The sequence below is a fragment of the Canis lupus genome, chromosome 24 (assembly GCF_048164855.1).
Source record: "Canis lupus baileyi chromosome 24, mCanLup2.hap1, whole genome shotgun sequence".
NCBI classification, from domain to species: domain Eukaryota; kingdom Metazoa; phylum Chordata; class Mammalia; order Carnivora; family Canidae; genus Canis; species Canis lupus.
In genome coordinates this window covers 14,981,667-14,998,682 of record NC_132861.1, presented here as the reverse complement: position 1 = coordinate 14,998,682, position 17,016 = coordinate 14,981,667, and the positions used below count along the sequence as shown (strand labels likewise).

Below are 17,016 nucleotides of genomic sequence, written 5' to 3'. Positions count from 1 at the left end.
AAAGTATGGGATCTCTCTTGTTCAAAAACGGGGGAGAACACAATGCCACTGCATATTCTAAAATATAAAGCTTTTCTTTAAAAATATTTTGTAATTGTGAAACATAACAGGGGTAATGGTGATACAAAAAAAATTACAAATTGCAAAAAATATATAGTTTTGGTGCCATAATCTTAGATAATGTGATAAAAATAAAACTATTAATGTGATATCTTGTTTGATCATAAGATTTTTCTGCCTTACATTTCTGCAAATTCATTTATTCGATTGTCAAAACTTACACTTTTAGCAACTTTATTTTCAAACAACATATGTAATTAAAAGCAATGTAAATCACTCTTGGAAAATGCAAGATTGTCAGTAATTTTTGACCATTTCAAATTTTGAACAAGATCTTTCTGATGTAACTATTACTGGAGCTATTAAGATTTTTTTTAGACTGTGAGGACACTGTGATAAATTTCTGATAAATTATTTTGAAAATTAAATTTTTATACATTTGTAACTAATGATTTCTATGGGTCAAATTTTCTAAAACTATTCATATAAATCAGTTTCATTAAATTGGAATTTAAACCTAAATTTATACAATATCATTTTAACATTTCCTTTGAAGTTTCCTGAAACTTGTGGACATCATACAGAAAAGCAAAAGTAGCTTCATGATTTTTACTTAATTCAAAATGCCTACTTATGTATTCTATTGAAAGCCTATCCAATTACAGGAAACAATCATTTTTTAAATGGTCTTCTTCATCAATTATTTGTTCATCTGATGCTTCCTATGTAGACAGTGTTTTCCCCCCACAGAATGTAATGATCTTTAAATTTGATTTCTATTTCAAAATCTGTGGATATTTGTTTTGCCTTATTGCAGCAATATTTCAAAACCAGAGATTCTAAACTTTTCAAAGAATTCTAAAGATTTCCTGATACATTTTATTGCAATGTTCATGTGTCCACTTTTATTTTGTAATAAGTTACTGACAAAGTTAACTGCCTAATGCTGACAGTTTCTGTAGCAGCACCCCGGTTGGAGAGTTAATATTTGTGCCTGACACTGACAAACCAGCCTCCCACTGACCACTGTGGGTTCTGGTGCAGCCCCGACGAGGAATCTTCTTCTCTCCTGAATCTGTTGCTGTTGCTGGCTCTATATAGACAAAGGCTAAAAGTCTCTATATATTATGATGAAATTCAATCAGTATGCAAGTGCTGAGTGCTTACTTGTACCCAGCATCATGGTGGGCGCAAAGGAAGATTTACAATAGATATATGATAAGCCTCTTAAAACCTAAAGAATCAAAGCTAATACAAAAGAAAAAAATAGCATATTGGTAAGTGAAATACATTAACATAAATGCTGCTGAGTTTAGGAAACAGCAGATTATGTTGAATCATATTATCAGAAAGCTTTCAGAAGTTAATAGAACTAGCAGTCTTAGAAAATAGGCCAAAATGAGACAGCAGTCCTTATATAATCACTTGTGGCTATTGTCAAAAACCAGTCTTGACACACTGATTCCTAAAAGTTACCCTCCTGCCAAATCCTTAGTCAAATTTTGTTTGTAACCAGAATCAAGACTATCTTTAGTCTTTTAACTGCAAAAACATTAGCCAACTTGAGCTCCATGAGAGGTGATGGTAATTAGAACTGTCACAACATTCATAAAGGCAGCAGCCAACATTTTCAAAGCCCTCACTGTGCCCAATACTTTGGAAAAAACTTGACATACACATCTCATTTAATCATCACAACCACCAGAGATATCATGGTTATCTCAATTTTACTAATCAGAAAATTAAAGCTGAGAAAACTCTACAAAAGTACAAGCTCATAAATATAGAGGCAAAAGATTCAGGTTCAAAACCCGGTCCTAGTTAACTCCAAAGTCTGTGATTTTCAACCACTATGTTCTACATTCTCTTCTAAAGGTGTAAAGATGTCAGCTCTCAGACATAGCTCAATCTTTTTATTTTTGAATTCATTTCCCAGACATTCAAACCATGAATGTAACACGAGAGCTCTCTAACCAAAGGCTATTGCTTTTCTTGGAAAAAGCTAGAGCTCAGAAAGCCCCTAAGAAACAAATTATGTCAGCACGGTCTTCGGTTTTTACCAAGGTTCACTGATTCCATCTTCTAGCTGGTCTCTACAGGGATGATAATAAAATTCGATCTGGGACCCAGGACTCCAAAGAGGTCAGGGGATTGTAGACTGCTTTCCACTAACAGACGTGTTTTGCTTTGCTCTTGCAAAGTTTTACACATTCGAGGCAACATCTCTGCATCAGGACATTTCACATCAGAAGACAGAATTCTCAACTGTCTTTAAAAAACTAAAAACCTAGGTCACCTGGGACTCATTCAGTTAAGTGTCTGACTCACAATTTTGGCTCAGGGTTGTGAGATGGAACCCCACATCAGGCTCCATGCCGATTGTGGAGCCTGTTTAGGATTCCCTCTCTCCCTCTCTCTGCCCCTCCACCCCCTAAAAATTTTTTTGTAATTAAAAATTTTTTAAAAATAACTTTTTAGTTAGCAGACACTCATTTCCAAAAGGCAAGGATGCACTGGCTGCCCCTTCAGGGGACAGTCCTCCCCCTGTGTCCTCCCCCTCCAACATGTATATATTGCCCTTCCTCCACACATGTGCATTGCCCTTCACTCTTGTCCTGCCTGGTTCTTCCAGGTATTTCCAAGTTCTGCTTTAGGAAACTAGAGAGATTGTTTCCTTTCTTCCTTTAAGTCCACCACAGTTACTAAATAATTACTTTTGGAAATGACTGCAGTTCAATATAGCAGTTATCTAAGAATCCAGTTATTTTGAGCAAAGAATCCTTCAAGTGAATTATAGACTTCTGCTAACAAAAATAAGTCTCATTCAATAAGGATTAAAAATTCCCCTACCAACAATGACTGTGTCTCATCAATATTGGGATTCAGTCCTGAGCTGAGGAGACAGTCAAAGGCTTAGGGAAAATAAACAATCCTCAGGTTGTAGATCTGGAAAAAGTGACTAGGTGCAATTTAGGAAGGTGGTGAGAGAGCAGTTGTCCTCTCCTGTGGGGCTGTCAGCTAAGTCCCTTCACAGGATATACTCTGAGAATATACATCATGTTACTGTGGTCACTGAGTTCATAGTTACCAAGAAACAGCAAGTCACACTAAAGCCAAAATATGGGAGAGCTGGCGAAAGGAGAGTATGTGTGGTATGTTCTCAAAAATTGGCCAGGTGGTTAAATGAATGACTACCTCATGGTTGCATTCCTTTTTGTGAGTCCTTAATAATTATGTTAATATCTAGCATTCATGAAGGACTTGTAAGTGCTTCACACCAAGCTAAGCTCTTCATAGGGATGACCTCAAGGCATCCTCAGAATAACCCTATGAGGTTAAAACTATTATTTTATCCCCATTCTACAGACATGAAAATTGATGCTTACAGAGGGTAAGTAGATCCTTCAAAAATAGCCAACCTTCATTGACTATGTGTTCTCTTCCAGCTATACCCTATTTCTCTGCTCCTCTTCACAACAAAACTCTGACTCACCACACTCCCTCATCAGTGAGGCCTGAGAGATCAATCTACCAAATGTACCCCAAATTTAGTCCCTCCCTCACACTTCCCATTACATGCTAGTACAAGTCACCATCATCTCTTCTCTAGACTTTGATGAAGGCTTCCTACCTCATCTCCTGACTTCCATTTAGTCCAGTCTTCATAAAATAGCCAACAAATATATTTTTTTATTTATTTTTTTAAAAAGATTTTATTTATCTCTTCAGAGAGAGGGAGGCAGAGACACAGGCAGAGGAAGAAGCAGGCTCCATGTAGAGAGCCTGACGTGGGACTTGATCCAGGGTCTCCAGGATCACGCCCTAGGCTGCAGGTGGTGCTAAACCACTGCACCACCGGGGCTGCCCTATTTTTAAAACATAAATTAGATCCTATTACTCTCCTGCTTAAAGCTGTGTACATTTCTTATTGTGACCTGACAAGCTCTCATCTCCTATCTTCTCTGCCTTGCTCCCTGTAATCCAATTACTCTGGTTTTTCATTTGTTACTCTAGTATGCACATCCCCACACCAGGGCCATTATGTTCATTATACTCTTTGGCTGGAACACTTGTACCAGAGATCTTCCCAGCGCTTGCTCCCTCTTTCCACTTGGGTGTCAGGTTCAAAAGTCATCGTCTTAACAGGTGTTCTATTTAATTACCTTGTCTACCTCTTGCTATGTCTTACTGTGTTTTTATTCTTAGCACTGACTGCAATATTACAAAACACAGTGATTGGCTTATTAATTTTATCTTTTCCCCATGGATATAAATTTCATGAGGACAGAGATTATTACTCAAGTTTTCATTCCCAGCTCCTAGATTTTCCTGGTACCTGGCAAGTATTCATTCAATATTTATTAAGTGAATGAAAGTAAACTAAATAGGTGGTGACATTTAAAGGGGGTGTCTGGTGCATCATTTTATCATATACATTAATCTAACTGGAGCTGCTACCATGATGATTATTAAGAAAATAATAATTTCAATTCCTTCTCACTACCAAAATTTGAATATTTGCAGCTAACAACTGATTTTTCAACTCTTATTCTGCACATCTCAACCCTAAGATACAATCATACAGTAAAGTTACAGGGGAAAAAAACCAAAAAAAAAAACCAAAAAAAACCAAAAAAAAAAACAAACCAAAAAGTGACACTGGAGCTTGGAAAAAAACAGCCAAATATTCTCACTAATAATCAAAATTTTTATGAATAAACACATATAATACAAAGATAAGTATATATGTTATAGGGGGAAATATGCCCTACCTTCTTCAAAGGAAAGCAACAAGAAACTACATATTACTCATGTAAGCATTCTCCAGTTTCTATTTCAACAATGTGAAGGAGACAGAACTGTTTGCTTTGCTTAGTTTGTTCAATTTTCCTGCCATGTAAAAAGTGCAAGATTCCATTGCACTCCGTTTTGCCAAAGACATATGAAACAATTACTTGAAGGAAGCTCAATAATTCCTTCTTGATACTAGGATATATATACCTGTCCAATCAGATTTTCTAAAACTTTGTATCAATTACCTATGTTAATTGCAGTTTCTTGTTTATCTCCTGTCAAGACCCATATTCTTATGTTTGCTTTCAGTAAAGTCACTATCGTTTCTGGAACACGTGCTTGAAGACGATCTTCAATGGCTGTGGCTCCAAGCAGCAGAAATTTCTAGATATTTTTTTGAAAAAGATATTTTTAATACTAGTTAAGATTAAAAAATATTTTAGCATGGAATAAATAGGGCAAATTTTGACAAATGATATGTGGTCTACTTCTTATGTGAAATCCCATACATGTTACCCACACACACCTTTTTTTCCTAGTCTCTTCCATTGGTCTATTTGTCCCTATTCTGCTACAACATGAAGCAGTATAACATGACAGAGTAGACTCATGGGAGCACCTAGGTGGCTCAGTTTAGCGTCTGCTTTTGGCCTGGGTCATGATCTCAGGGTCCTGGGATCCAGCCCCACATCAGGCTCCCTGCTCAGTGGGAGCCTACTTCTCCAATGGCCTCTATCTCTCCTCCCCACTTGTGCTCTCTCTCTCTCAAATAAATAAAACCTTAAAAAGAAAAAGAATAATGTCTAACAGATTATAATTAGACAATTAGGTCTAGAGAGGTAAGCCTCTTTCCTTTATTAGTCTTCAAAAAGTATCATAATTCTCTGCCTCCTTCTACTTCTGTATGAATTTTGAAACAAACTGCTCAAGTTCTATAAAAATCCTGTTGGGAATTATATGTATCTCCAAATTATTTCCTGTATTACATTGAATTTAAAAATGACTTTGGGGAGAATTGCCACATTTATTATACTGGGGTTTTCTATATATTTATATTGTATAAACCTATGCATTTATATAAGTCCTTACAAAAAAATTCATATTCTCTCCATAAGCTTCTTAGCACCAGAAAGTTTATAGTTTTTGTTCCTATTTTAAATTATTTCCCTATCACTATAGATATTCCAGCAGAAGCTCTATGGTAGATAAAGAAGTGTATATAAAGCATAATTTGTTTCCCAGAAGCCAACACAAACTAAAGGTTCAAGGGTTTTTTACATTGCTATTTGTCCTTAAAAATGAAATTAAGAAATAAAACAAGCTGATTCTGTGCTGATAATTAGAATTGAAATAATTTGAGATACTATCATATATAAACTATAAATTAAATTTTAAAATAACTATAAAATTTTTAGTCTTCCCAATGACCAACTGAATTTTTAAGTGATAAATATCCAAGTATACCAATCCTATTAGATATTTTTTAATTTTATTATTCTATTTGGGGCCATTTCTACTATAACACTTCCAAGTTATTTCTGTATTAAAACTTTAGATTTTAATGTAAAATTTTCCATAGCTAGCAAAAAAGTATTTTTAGTAATGATTTATGTTTCCATGTATGAAATATGGATTTTTAAAAGAATGCTTTAAACATTTTCATGATAAAAATACATGGCTAATTAGGAATAAAAGGGATCCCCTTCCTGATTATGTTGGAGGGGGAAGCAAACATTTTGAGATACTCCCAGATTATTCTGCTCTCTTCACAAAGGCCTTTACTCAAAGGAAACTATCTTATCAGAGGCTTATCACCTTGGGCTTACCAGAGCCTTCCAAGCTAATGTAGGGGAAATACTCATCTCTAGCACCTTCTAGTTTTTGATGTGGGGGAAGAGAAATAACATAACTCAGGTTCACAGAAGTCTGAGATCTAATCTTAATACTACAAAATAATTCTCCTCTCCTTCACCTTACCACATCACTGTCTCTTTCATGAATATGTGGGACTGCCAATGAAAGAAGTGTAAGACTCAGACTCTATTTAAGAAGGAGTCTCTAGGGAAACCTAAAGACAGCAGGAAGATGAAAACAAGGACACTAGATACAAATTTAACCTCTACTACCACAGCTCCAACAAACAGTAAACAGACTATTTCTAGTCAGAGAAACATGAAACTTCACCCAAAAGCCCTATTTGCCTCATTCCTTTTACCCAATACATCATGTGTGGCTTTCAACAAAAAAATAACAGGGCAGCTCAAGACAAAAATCACAGTCTGAACAGACAGAGCAAGTGTCAGAACCAGACTTAGATAGGACAGATATTTGGAAATTACCAGACTAGAAATTTGAAATAACTATGATTAATATACTAAGGACTCTAATGGTAAAAGTGAACAACATGCAAGAACAGATGGATAATATAAGCAGAAAGATAAAAATGCTAATAAAAAAATCTAAAGGAAATGTTAGCAATAAAAAAAACACTGTATCATAAATAAGGAATGCCTCTGATGGGCTCATCAGTTGCCTGAACAACTGTAAGGAAATAGTAGACATGAATATTTGTCAATAAAAACTTCCCAAACTGAAAAACAAATAGATAAAAGAATGAAAAAATAAAATAAAATGCCAAGAACTGTGGGGCAGAGCAGCCCTGGTGGCTCAATGGTTTAGAACCACCTTCAGCCCGGGATCAAGACCGGGATCAAGGGATCCCGAGACCCGGGATCAAGTACCACGTCAGGCTTCCTGCATGGAGCCTGCTTCTCCCTCTGCCTATGCCTCTGCCTGCTTCTCTCTCTCTCTCTCTGTGTGTGTGTGTGTGTGTCTCACAAATAAATAAATAATAAAAACAAAATCTTAAAAAAAAAGAACTGTGGGGCAATTATAAGAGGTATAACATATATGTAACAGGAATACCAGAAGTAGAAGAAAGAGAGAAAGGAACAGAAAATCCTTGAAATAATTATTGGTGAGAATTTTCCAAAATTAATGACATTTATAAATCCTTAGACCCAGACCTCAGAGAACACCAATTATGGTAAATACTAAAAATTGGCATCTACATATTTCATGTGCAAACTGTTTTCCAAAGAAAATCTTGAAAGAAGCCAGAGAAGGGGGGAAAAAACAAGCCTTACCTATACAGGAACAAGAATAGTGACTACATTGGACTTCTCTTTCAAAACTATGAAAGCAAGGACAGAGTGGAGTAAAATACTTAAAGTGTTAAAAGGAAAAATACACCAAGCTAGAACTTGTGTCCAGTGAAATTATTCAAGTGTAAAAGAGAAATATATACTTTCTCAGACAAACAAAAATTGAAGAAATTTGTTGCTCACACACCTGCCTTGCAAGAAATGTTAAAAAACTCTCCAGGGAGGGATCCCTGGATGGCGCAGCGGTTTAGCGCCTGCCTTTGGCCCAGGGCACGATCCTGGAGACCCGGGATTGAATCCTACGTCGGGCTCCCGGTGCATGGAGCCTGCTTCTCCCTCTACCTATGTCTCTGCCTCTCTCTCTCTCCTCTCTCTCTCTCTGTGACTATCATAAATAAATAAAAATTTTAAAAAAAAACTCTCCAGGGAGAAGTAAAATAATGTAGGTCAAAAATTCAGATATTCATAAAGAAAGCCATAACATCAAAGAGGGAATTGGTAAAGATTAAGTAATATCCTTTTTTTCTTATTGGCTTAACATATATGGTTTAAAATATAATGTAACAATGTATTAGGTGATTAGGGTTATGAACAAATGCAATGTATGAAAGCAATATAAGAGATAGGAGGGAGGGGATCCCTGGGTGGCGCAGCGGTTTGGCGCCTGCCTTTGGCCCGGGGCACGATCCTGGAGACCCGGGATCAAATCCCACGTCGGGCTCCCAGTGCATGGAGCCTGCTTCTCCCTCTGCCTGTGTCTCTGCCTCTCTCTCTCTCTCTCTCTGTGACTATCATAAATAAATAAAAGTTAAAAAAAATTTTTAAAGAGATAGGAGGGAGGAATTGGAAAAACTATCATAAGGTACCTGCCCTTCCCATGACATGGTATAGTATTATGTAAAAGTGGACAATTTAGTTGTAAAAGTAAATTGTGAACTCTAAGCCAACCATTAAAAACATTTAAAAAATATATAATTGAAATGCTAAGAAAGGGGAGAAAGTAGATCATTAAAACCAGAGAAGGCAAAAAAAAAAAAAAAAAGTGAAGACAAAGAAAGAGTAAGAAAGTGTTATAAATAGAAAATAGTTATGAATATGAAATATATTAACTAGTAATCACTGTAAAAATGTATGGCCTAAATACACTAATTAAAAGACAGAACTGTGTGAGTGGATTTAAAAAAAGACTGTTCTCGGGATCCCTGGGTGGCGCAGCGGTTTGGCGCCTGCCTTTGGCCCAGGGCGCGATCCTGGAGACCTAGAATCGAATCCCACGTCGGGCTCCTGGTGCATGGAGCCTGCTTCTCCCTCTGCCTCTCTCTCTCTCTCTGACTATCATAAATAAATAAAAATTAAAAAAAAAAAAAAGACTGTTCTCTGTAAGAAACGCACATTAAACATGAAGAGACAAATAGATTAATAATAAAGGGATGGAGAAAGATACACTATACTAACACTAATAAAAGAAGCTGAAGGAGCTATATTAATTTCAGACAAAGCTGACTTCAGAATAGGAAAATTGTCAGGAATAAAAAGAGGCACGGCCTAATAATAAAGGAGTCAGTTCTCTAAGAAGACATAGTAATCCTCAGTGCACCTAACAACAGAGCTTCAAAGTATATTAGACAAGAACTCATGGAACAGCAAAGAGATGAATGTACTCTTATAGGTGAAGACTCCAATACCTCTCTGTCAATAATCAACAGATCCAACAGACATAATCTGTAAGGATATAATTGAACAGATCAGAGCCATCAATTCATTACATGTAATTGACATTAAGAGAATGTTTGTTCAACAGCAGAATACACTTTTAACTCAAGCTCACATGAGACACCAAGATAGACCACGTTCTAGGCCATAAAGCACACATTAGCAAGTTTTTTGAAAAATAGAATTGATCAAAGTATGCTATCAGGTCACAATGGAATTAAACTAGAAATCAATAATAGAAAGATAGCTGAAAGAGTCCCAAAATATCTGGAGATTAAGCAAAACTATTTCTAAATAACACATGAGTCAAAGATGAAGTCTCCAAAGAAATTTAAAAATATGAACTAAAATAAAATTAGAATGCAATTTATCAAAATTTGTGGGAACCTAACACTCATTAAGTTTTAAAGTTCCTAAAAAAAAAAAAAAAAAAAACCCTCAGGAAACCTAGAACAGGGGGAGACTTCCTCAACTTGATAAATAACACTTACTAAAAAACCTATACCTAATATACTTAATGGTGAGAAACTAGAGGCTTTTCCTCCTTAAGACAGGGAACAAGGAAATGATGTCCTTCTTAACACTCCAATTCAACATCACACTGGAAGTTCTAGCTAGTATGATAAAATAAGGAAATAAAAGGTAAAAGGATTGGGAAGGAAGAAAAATGACTTTGTTTGCAGATGACATGATTGTTTATGTAGAAAATTCTAAAGAATAAAATGTAACAAGTGATTATAGCAATGTTATAGGATATGTGGTTAATATACAAACATCAATGAACAATTGGAATTTGAAATTAAAAACAATACAATTTACTTTAGCATCCAAAGGGGGTTTATAAGTATAAATCTAACAAAATATTTACAAGTTATATATGAAGACAACTACAAAACTCTGATGAAAAAAATCAAGAGGACCTAAATGAATGGGAAGATACATCATGTTCATAGATAAGAAGACTTAGTATTATTACGATGTCAGTCCATATCAGTCTTAACAATCACAGAAAGTTATTTTGTGGATATCAACAAACTGATTCTAAAGTTTTTATTGAAAGTTAAAAGACTCAGTTTAGCCAAGACAATACTGAAGAAAAGAACAAAATCAGGCAACTGATATTACCCAACTTCAAGAGTTACTATAAAATAATAGTAATCAAAATACTGTAGTATTGGTGAAAGTATAGACAAATAGGTCATTAGAACCTAAAATAGAAAATCCAGACAGAAATAGACCTCTACAAATATAACCAATCTTTGACAAAGGAGCAAAGGCAAGTCAATGGAAAAAATAGCTGAGCATGGAAAAAACAGCTGGGCATGCACATTTAAAATATAAAATTAATCCAGGAGAGTCCAAGATGGTGGAGGAGTAGGAAACCTTAGTTTCACCTGGTCCCAGGAATTCAGCTAGACAGCTATTAAATCATTCTGAACGCTTGTGAACTCAACCAAAGATCTGAGAAAAGAATAGCTACAACACTACAAATAGAAAAGCAACCACTTTCTGCAAGTTACATTCTACCCATTCATTGTATTTAGTTTTACTTTTGTATATATATAAGCTCTTCTTTCTTTACAATTTTGGGATGTCGTTTCTTCTAACAGACCAAATATACCCAGAATATAGTGTATGGCTCTGTTCTCTTCACCTGTCTGATCATATTCACTTTCTTTTCTTCTTCAACCCCCCTTTTTTTTGTTTTTTTTCTATTTTGTTAAAATCTTTTTAAATTTTCATCTTATTACATTCTAGCCTTTCAATGTATTTAATTTTATTTTTGTATATTATATTTTTTTTCTTTCTTTATAATTCTGAGATGTAGTTTCTTCTAACAAACTGACCAAATTACACTCAGAATATGGTATTGCTCTGTTCTGTCCACCTGTCTAGTTACATTTCTTCTCTCTTTTTTATTGTCTTTCAATTTTCATTTTTACAGTTACATTCTATCCTTTCATTATATTTAATTTTTTATATATATCTAAGTTTTTCTTTTGTTACAATTTTGGGATCTAGTTTTCTAACAAACAGGCCAAAATACACCCAGGATCCAGTGTATTGCTCTAATCTGTTCACATGTCTGATATTCTTTTTTGTTTGTTTGTTTCAGGTCTCTTCTAATTTGTTTAGTGTATATTTCTCCGGGGTCATTGTTGCCATCTTAGTAGTTTATCGTCTCATTCATATATTCTTCTCTGAACAGAAAGACAAGATGGAAAAATTCACCTCCAAAAAGAGAACAGGAGGTACTGACTGCCAGGGACCTAATCAGTATGGACATAAGTAAGATATCAGAACTAGAATTCAGAATAATGACTATAAAGATTTTAGCTAGGCTTGAAAAAAGCATAGAAGACACTAGAGAATCCCTTTCTGGAGAATTAAAAGAACTAAAATCTAATCAAATGGAAATCAAAAAGGCCATTAATAAGATGCAACAAAAAATGGATAAATGAGGCAAAAGAGAGAGTTAGTGATAGAGAAGACAAAATGATAGAGAATAAAGAAGCTGAGAAAAAGAGAGATAACTACTAGATCAAAAGGGGAGAATTCAAGAGATAAGTGATACCATTAAGCAAAACAATATTAGAATAATTGGGATCCCAGAGAAAGAGGAAAGAGAGGGGCATAAGGTATGTTGGAGCAAATTATAGCAGAGAACTTCCCTAATCTGGGGAAGGAAACAGTTATCCAAGTCTAGGAGGCACAGAGAAGCACCCCTTAAAATAATTAAGAATGGATCAATAGCCCAATATATAATAGTGAAACTTGCAAATCTCAGAGACAAAGAGAAAATCCTGAAAGCATCTCAGGACCAGAGATCCACAACCCAAGTGAGTAGAAACATTAGACTGGCAGCAGACGTATCCACAGAGACCTGGCAGGGCAGAAAGAATTGGCATGATATATTCAGGGTGCTAAATGAGAAAAATATGCAGCCAAGAATACTTTTCCAACTAGCATGTCACTCATAATAGAAGGAGAGATAAAAATATCCAAGAACAAACAGAAACTAAAAGAATTCTTAATCACTAAACAAGCCCTGCAAGAAATATTAAAAGAGACACTTTAAGTGAAGAGGGAGCCCAAAAGTAACATAGACTAGAAATGAACAAAGACAATATATAGAAACAGTGATTTTACAGAAAATACAATGGCATAAAATTTGTATCTTTCAATAGTTACTCTGAATATTAATGGGCTAAATGCCCCAATCAAAAGACATAGATTATCAGCCTGGATTTAAAAAAGCAAGAACTATTGATATGCTGTCTGCAAGAGATTCATTTTATATCCAAAGACACTTCCAGATTTAAAGTGAGGGGGTGGAAAGCCATTTATCATGCTAATAGACATCAAAAAAAATCTGGGGTAGCAATCCTTATATCAGACAAATTAGATTTTAAACCAAAGACTGTAATAAGAAATGAGGAAAGACACTATATCATAATTAAAGGGTCTATCCAACAAGATCTAACAATGGTAAATATTTATGCCTCTAACATGGGAGCAGCCAATTATATAAGCCAATTAATAACAAAATTAAAGAAACTTTGATAATAATGCAATAATAGTAGGGGACTTTAATACCCCCCAGTCACAGCAATGGACAGATCATCTAAGTAGAAGATTAATGAGAAAACAAGGGCTTTGAATGACCAGATAGACTTTACAGATATATTCAGAATATTCTATCCTAAAGCAAAAAAAATACACATTCTTCTCAAGTGCACATGGAACATTCTCCAGAATAGATCACACATTGGGACATACATCAGGTCTCAACTGGTACCGAAAGATGGAGATCATTCCCAGCATATTTTCAGACCACAATGCTTTGAAACTTGAACTCAGTAAAAAGAGGAAATTTGGAAAGAACCCAAATACATGGAGGCTAAAGTGCATCCTACTAAACAATGAATGGGTCAACAAGGAAATCAAAAAGAAATTTTAAAAAATTCATGGAAACAAATGGAAATGAAAACATAACTGTTCAAAATCTTTGGGATGCAGCAAAGGCAGTCCTAAGAGGGAAGTATATAGCAATATATAAGCCTTTCTCAAGAAATAAGAAAGGTCTCAAATACAAAACCTAACCTTACACCTAAAGAAGCTGGAGAAAGAACAGCAAATAAAGCCTAAACCCAGCAGGAAAAGAGAAATTATAGAGATTAGAGCAGAAACCAATGAAATAGAAACCAAAAGAACAGTAGAACAGATCAACGAAACTAAGATAATTAATAAGGTTGATAAATCCCTGGCCAGATTTATCAAAAAGAAAAGAGAAAGGACCCAAATAAATAAAATCATGAATGAAATAGTAGAGATTACCACCAACACCAAAGAAATATAAACAATTATAAGAACATATTATGAGCAACTATATGCCAACAAATTAGGTGATCTGGAAGAAATGGATGCATTCCTAGAGATGTATAAGCTACCAAACTGGAAACGGGAAGAAATAGAAGATCTGAACAGACCTATAACAAGCAAGGAAAGTGAATCAATAATCAAAAATCACCCAAAAAACAAGAATCCAGGGCCAGATGGCTTCCCAGGGGAATTCTACCAAATATATATATATATATAAATTTTTTTTAATTGGAGTTCAATTTGCCAAAATATAGCATAACACCCAGTGCTCATCCCATCAAGTGCCCCCCTCAGTACCCATCACCCAGTCACCCCAACCCCCCGCCCACCTCCCTTTCAACCACCCCTTGTTTGTTTCCCAGAGTTGTCTACCAAATATTTAAAGAAGAATTAATATCTATTTTTCTGAAGCTGCTTCAAAAAATACGAATGGAAGGAAAACTTCCAAACTCTTTTTATGAGGCCAGTATTACCTTGATCCCAAAACCAAAGACCCCAGCACAAAAAAAGAATTACAGACCAATATCTCTGATGAACATGGATGCAAAAATTCCCACCAAAATACTAGCTAATAGGATCCAACAGTACATTAAAAGGGTTATTCACCATGACCAAGTGGGATTTATTCCTGGGCTGCAAAGGCTGTTCAACATTCACAAATCAATCAATGTGATACACTACATTAATAAAACAAAAGACAAAAACCGTATGATCCTCTCAATCAATAGATGCAGGAAAAGCATTTGACAAAGTATAGCATCCTTTCTTGATTAAAACACTTCACAATGCAGGAATAGAGGGAACATATCTCAATATCACAAAAGCCATCTAGAAAAAGCCTACAGCAAATGTCATTCTCAATGGGGAAAACTGAGTTTTTCCCCTAAGGTTAGGAACGTGGCAGGGATGTCCATTACCACCATTGTTGTTCAGCATAGTACTAGAAGTCCTAGCCTCAGCAATCAGACAACAAAAAGAAATAAAAGGCATCTGAATCAGCAAAAAAGAAGTCAAATTCTCACTCTTTGCAGAGAACACTGATACCCTATGTGGAAAACCCAAAAAGACCCCACCTCAAAATTGCTAGAACTCATACAGGAATTCAGCAAAGTGGCAGGATATAAAAAATCAATGCAAGAAATCAGTTGAATATCTATACACAAAGAATGAGACAGAAGAAAGAGAAATTAAGGAGTCAATCCTGTTTACAGCAAAACCTGTAAGATACCTAGGAATAAACCTAACCAAAGAGGTAAAGGATCTGTACTCAGAAAACTATAGAACACTCATGAAAGAAATTAAGGAAGACACAAAGAAATGGTAAAATGTTCTATGCTCATAGACTGGAAGAACAAATATTGTTAAAATGTCTATGCTACCTAAAGTAATCTATACATTCAATGCAATCCCTATCAAAATACCATCAACTTATTTCACATAGTTGGAACAAATAATCTTAAAATTTGCGTGGAACCAGAAAAGATCCCAAGTAGCCAAAGGAATGTTGGAAAAGAAAACCAATGCTGTTGGCATCATAATTCCAGACTTCAAGCTCTATTACAAACCATAATCATCAAGACAGTACGGTACTGGTACAAAAACAGACACATAGATCAATGGAACAGAACAGAGAACCCAGAAATGGATGCTCAACTTTATGGTCAACTAATCTTCGACAAAGTAGGAAGGAGTATCTAATGAAAAAAAAGATAGTCTCTTCAACAAATGGTGGTGTGAAAATTGGACAGCCATATGCAGAAGAATGAAACTGGACCATTTCCTCACCCTGTACACAAAAATAGACTCAAAATGGATGAAAGACCTATGTGAGACAGAAATCCATCAAAATTCTGGAGGTGAACCTAGGCAGGAACCTTTGTGACCTCAGCCACAGCAGCTTCTTATTAGTTATGTCTTCAAAGGCAAAAATGAACTATTGGGACTTCATCAAGATAAAAAGCTTTTGCACAGCAAAGGAACAGTTGAAAAAACCAAAGGACAACTTATGGAATGGGAGAAAACATTTACAAATGACATATCAGAAAAAGGGCCTGTATCCAAAATCTATAAAGAACTGATCAAACTCACCACCCAAAAGATATGAACAGACATTTCTCCAAAGAACCCATACAAATGGCCAACAGACATGTGAAATAAAGCTCCACATCACTCGGCATCCAGGAAATACAAACCAAAACCACAATGAGATACTACCTCCACCAGCGAGAATGGCAAAAACTAACAAGACAGGAAACAATAGATGTTGTTGAGAATTTGGAGAAAGAGGAACCCTCTACACTGCTGGTGGGAATACAAGCTGGCGTAACCACTCTGGAAAACAGTTTCCTCAAAAAGTTGAAAATAGAGCTACCCTATGACCTAGTAATTGCACTACTGGGTATTTACCTCAAAGCTACAAATGTAGTGATCCAAAGGGGCACTTGCACCCCAATGTTTATAGCAATAATGTCCACAAGAGCCAAATTATGCAAAGAGCCTAGATGTCTATTAACAGATGAATGGATAAAGAAGAGATGGTATATATATATATATATATATATATATATATACACACACACACACACACACACACACACAATGGAATACTACTCAGACATCAAAAACTGAAATCTTGCCATTTGCAATGATATGAATGGAACTGAAGGATATTATGCTAAATAAAATAAGTCAATCAGATAAAAGCAATTATCATATGATCTCTCATGTGGAATTTAAGAAACAAAGCAGGATCATAGGGGAAGAGAGGAAAAAATAAAACAAGACAAAATTAAAGAGGGAGACAAACCATGAGAGACTCTTAAGTATAGGAAAAAAGCTGAGGGTCACTGGAGGGGAGGGAGATGGAAGGATGGGGTTACTGGGGATGGACATTAAAGAGGAC

The 17,016-nt window shown here is 35.4% G+C and overlaps 1 protein-coding gene across 6 annotated transcripts in view; it reads right to left on the bottom strand.

The window, feature by feature from the left end:
- LOC140615799 (phospholipid-transporting ATPase IB-like) overlaps nucleotides 1-17,016 on the bottom strand; it is a 178,673-nt gene that overhangs the window by 88,207 nt on the left and 73,450 nt on the right. For all 6 annotated transcript variants that reach the window (XM_072795717.1, XM_072795721.1, XM_072795718.1 and 3 more), the window contains one exon: nucleotides 5,100-5,238. In XM_072795717.1, the coding sequence (XP_072651818.1) occupies nucleotides 5,100-5,238 (139 nt within the window). The remainder of the gene's footprint in view (nucleotides 1-5,099; nucleotides 5,239-17,016) is intronic.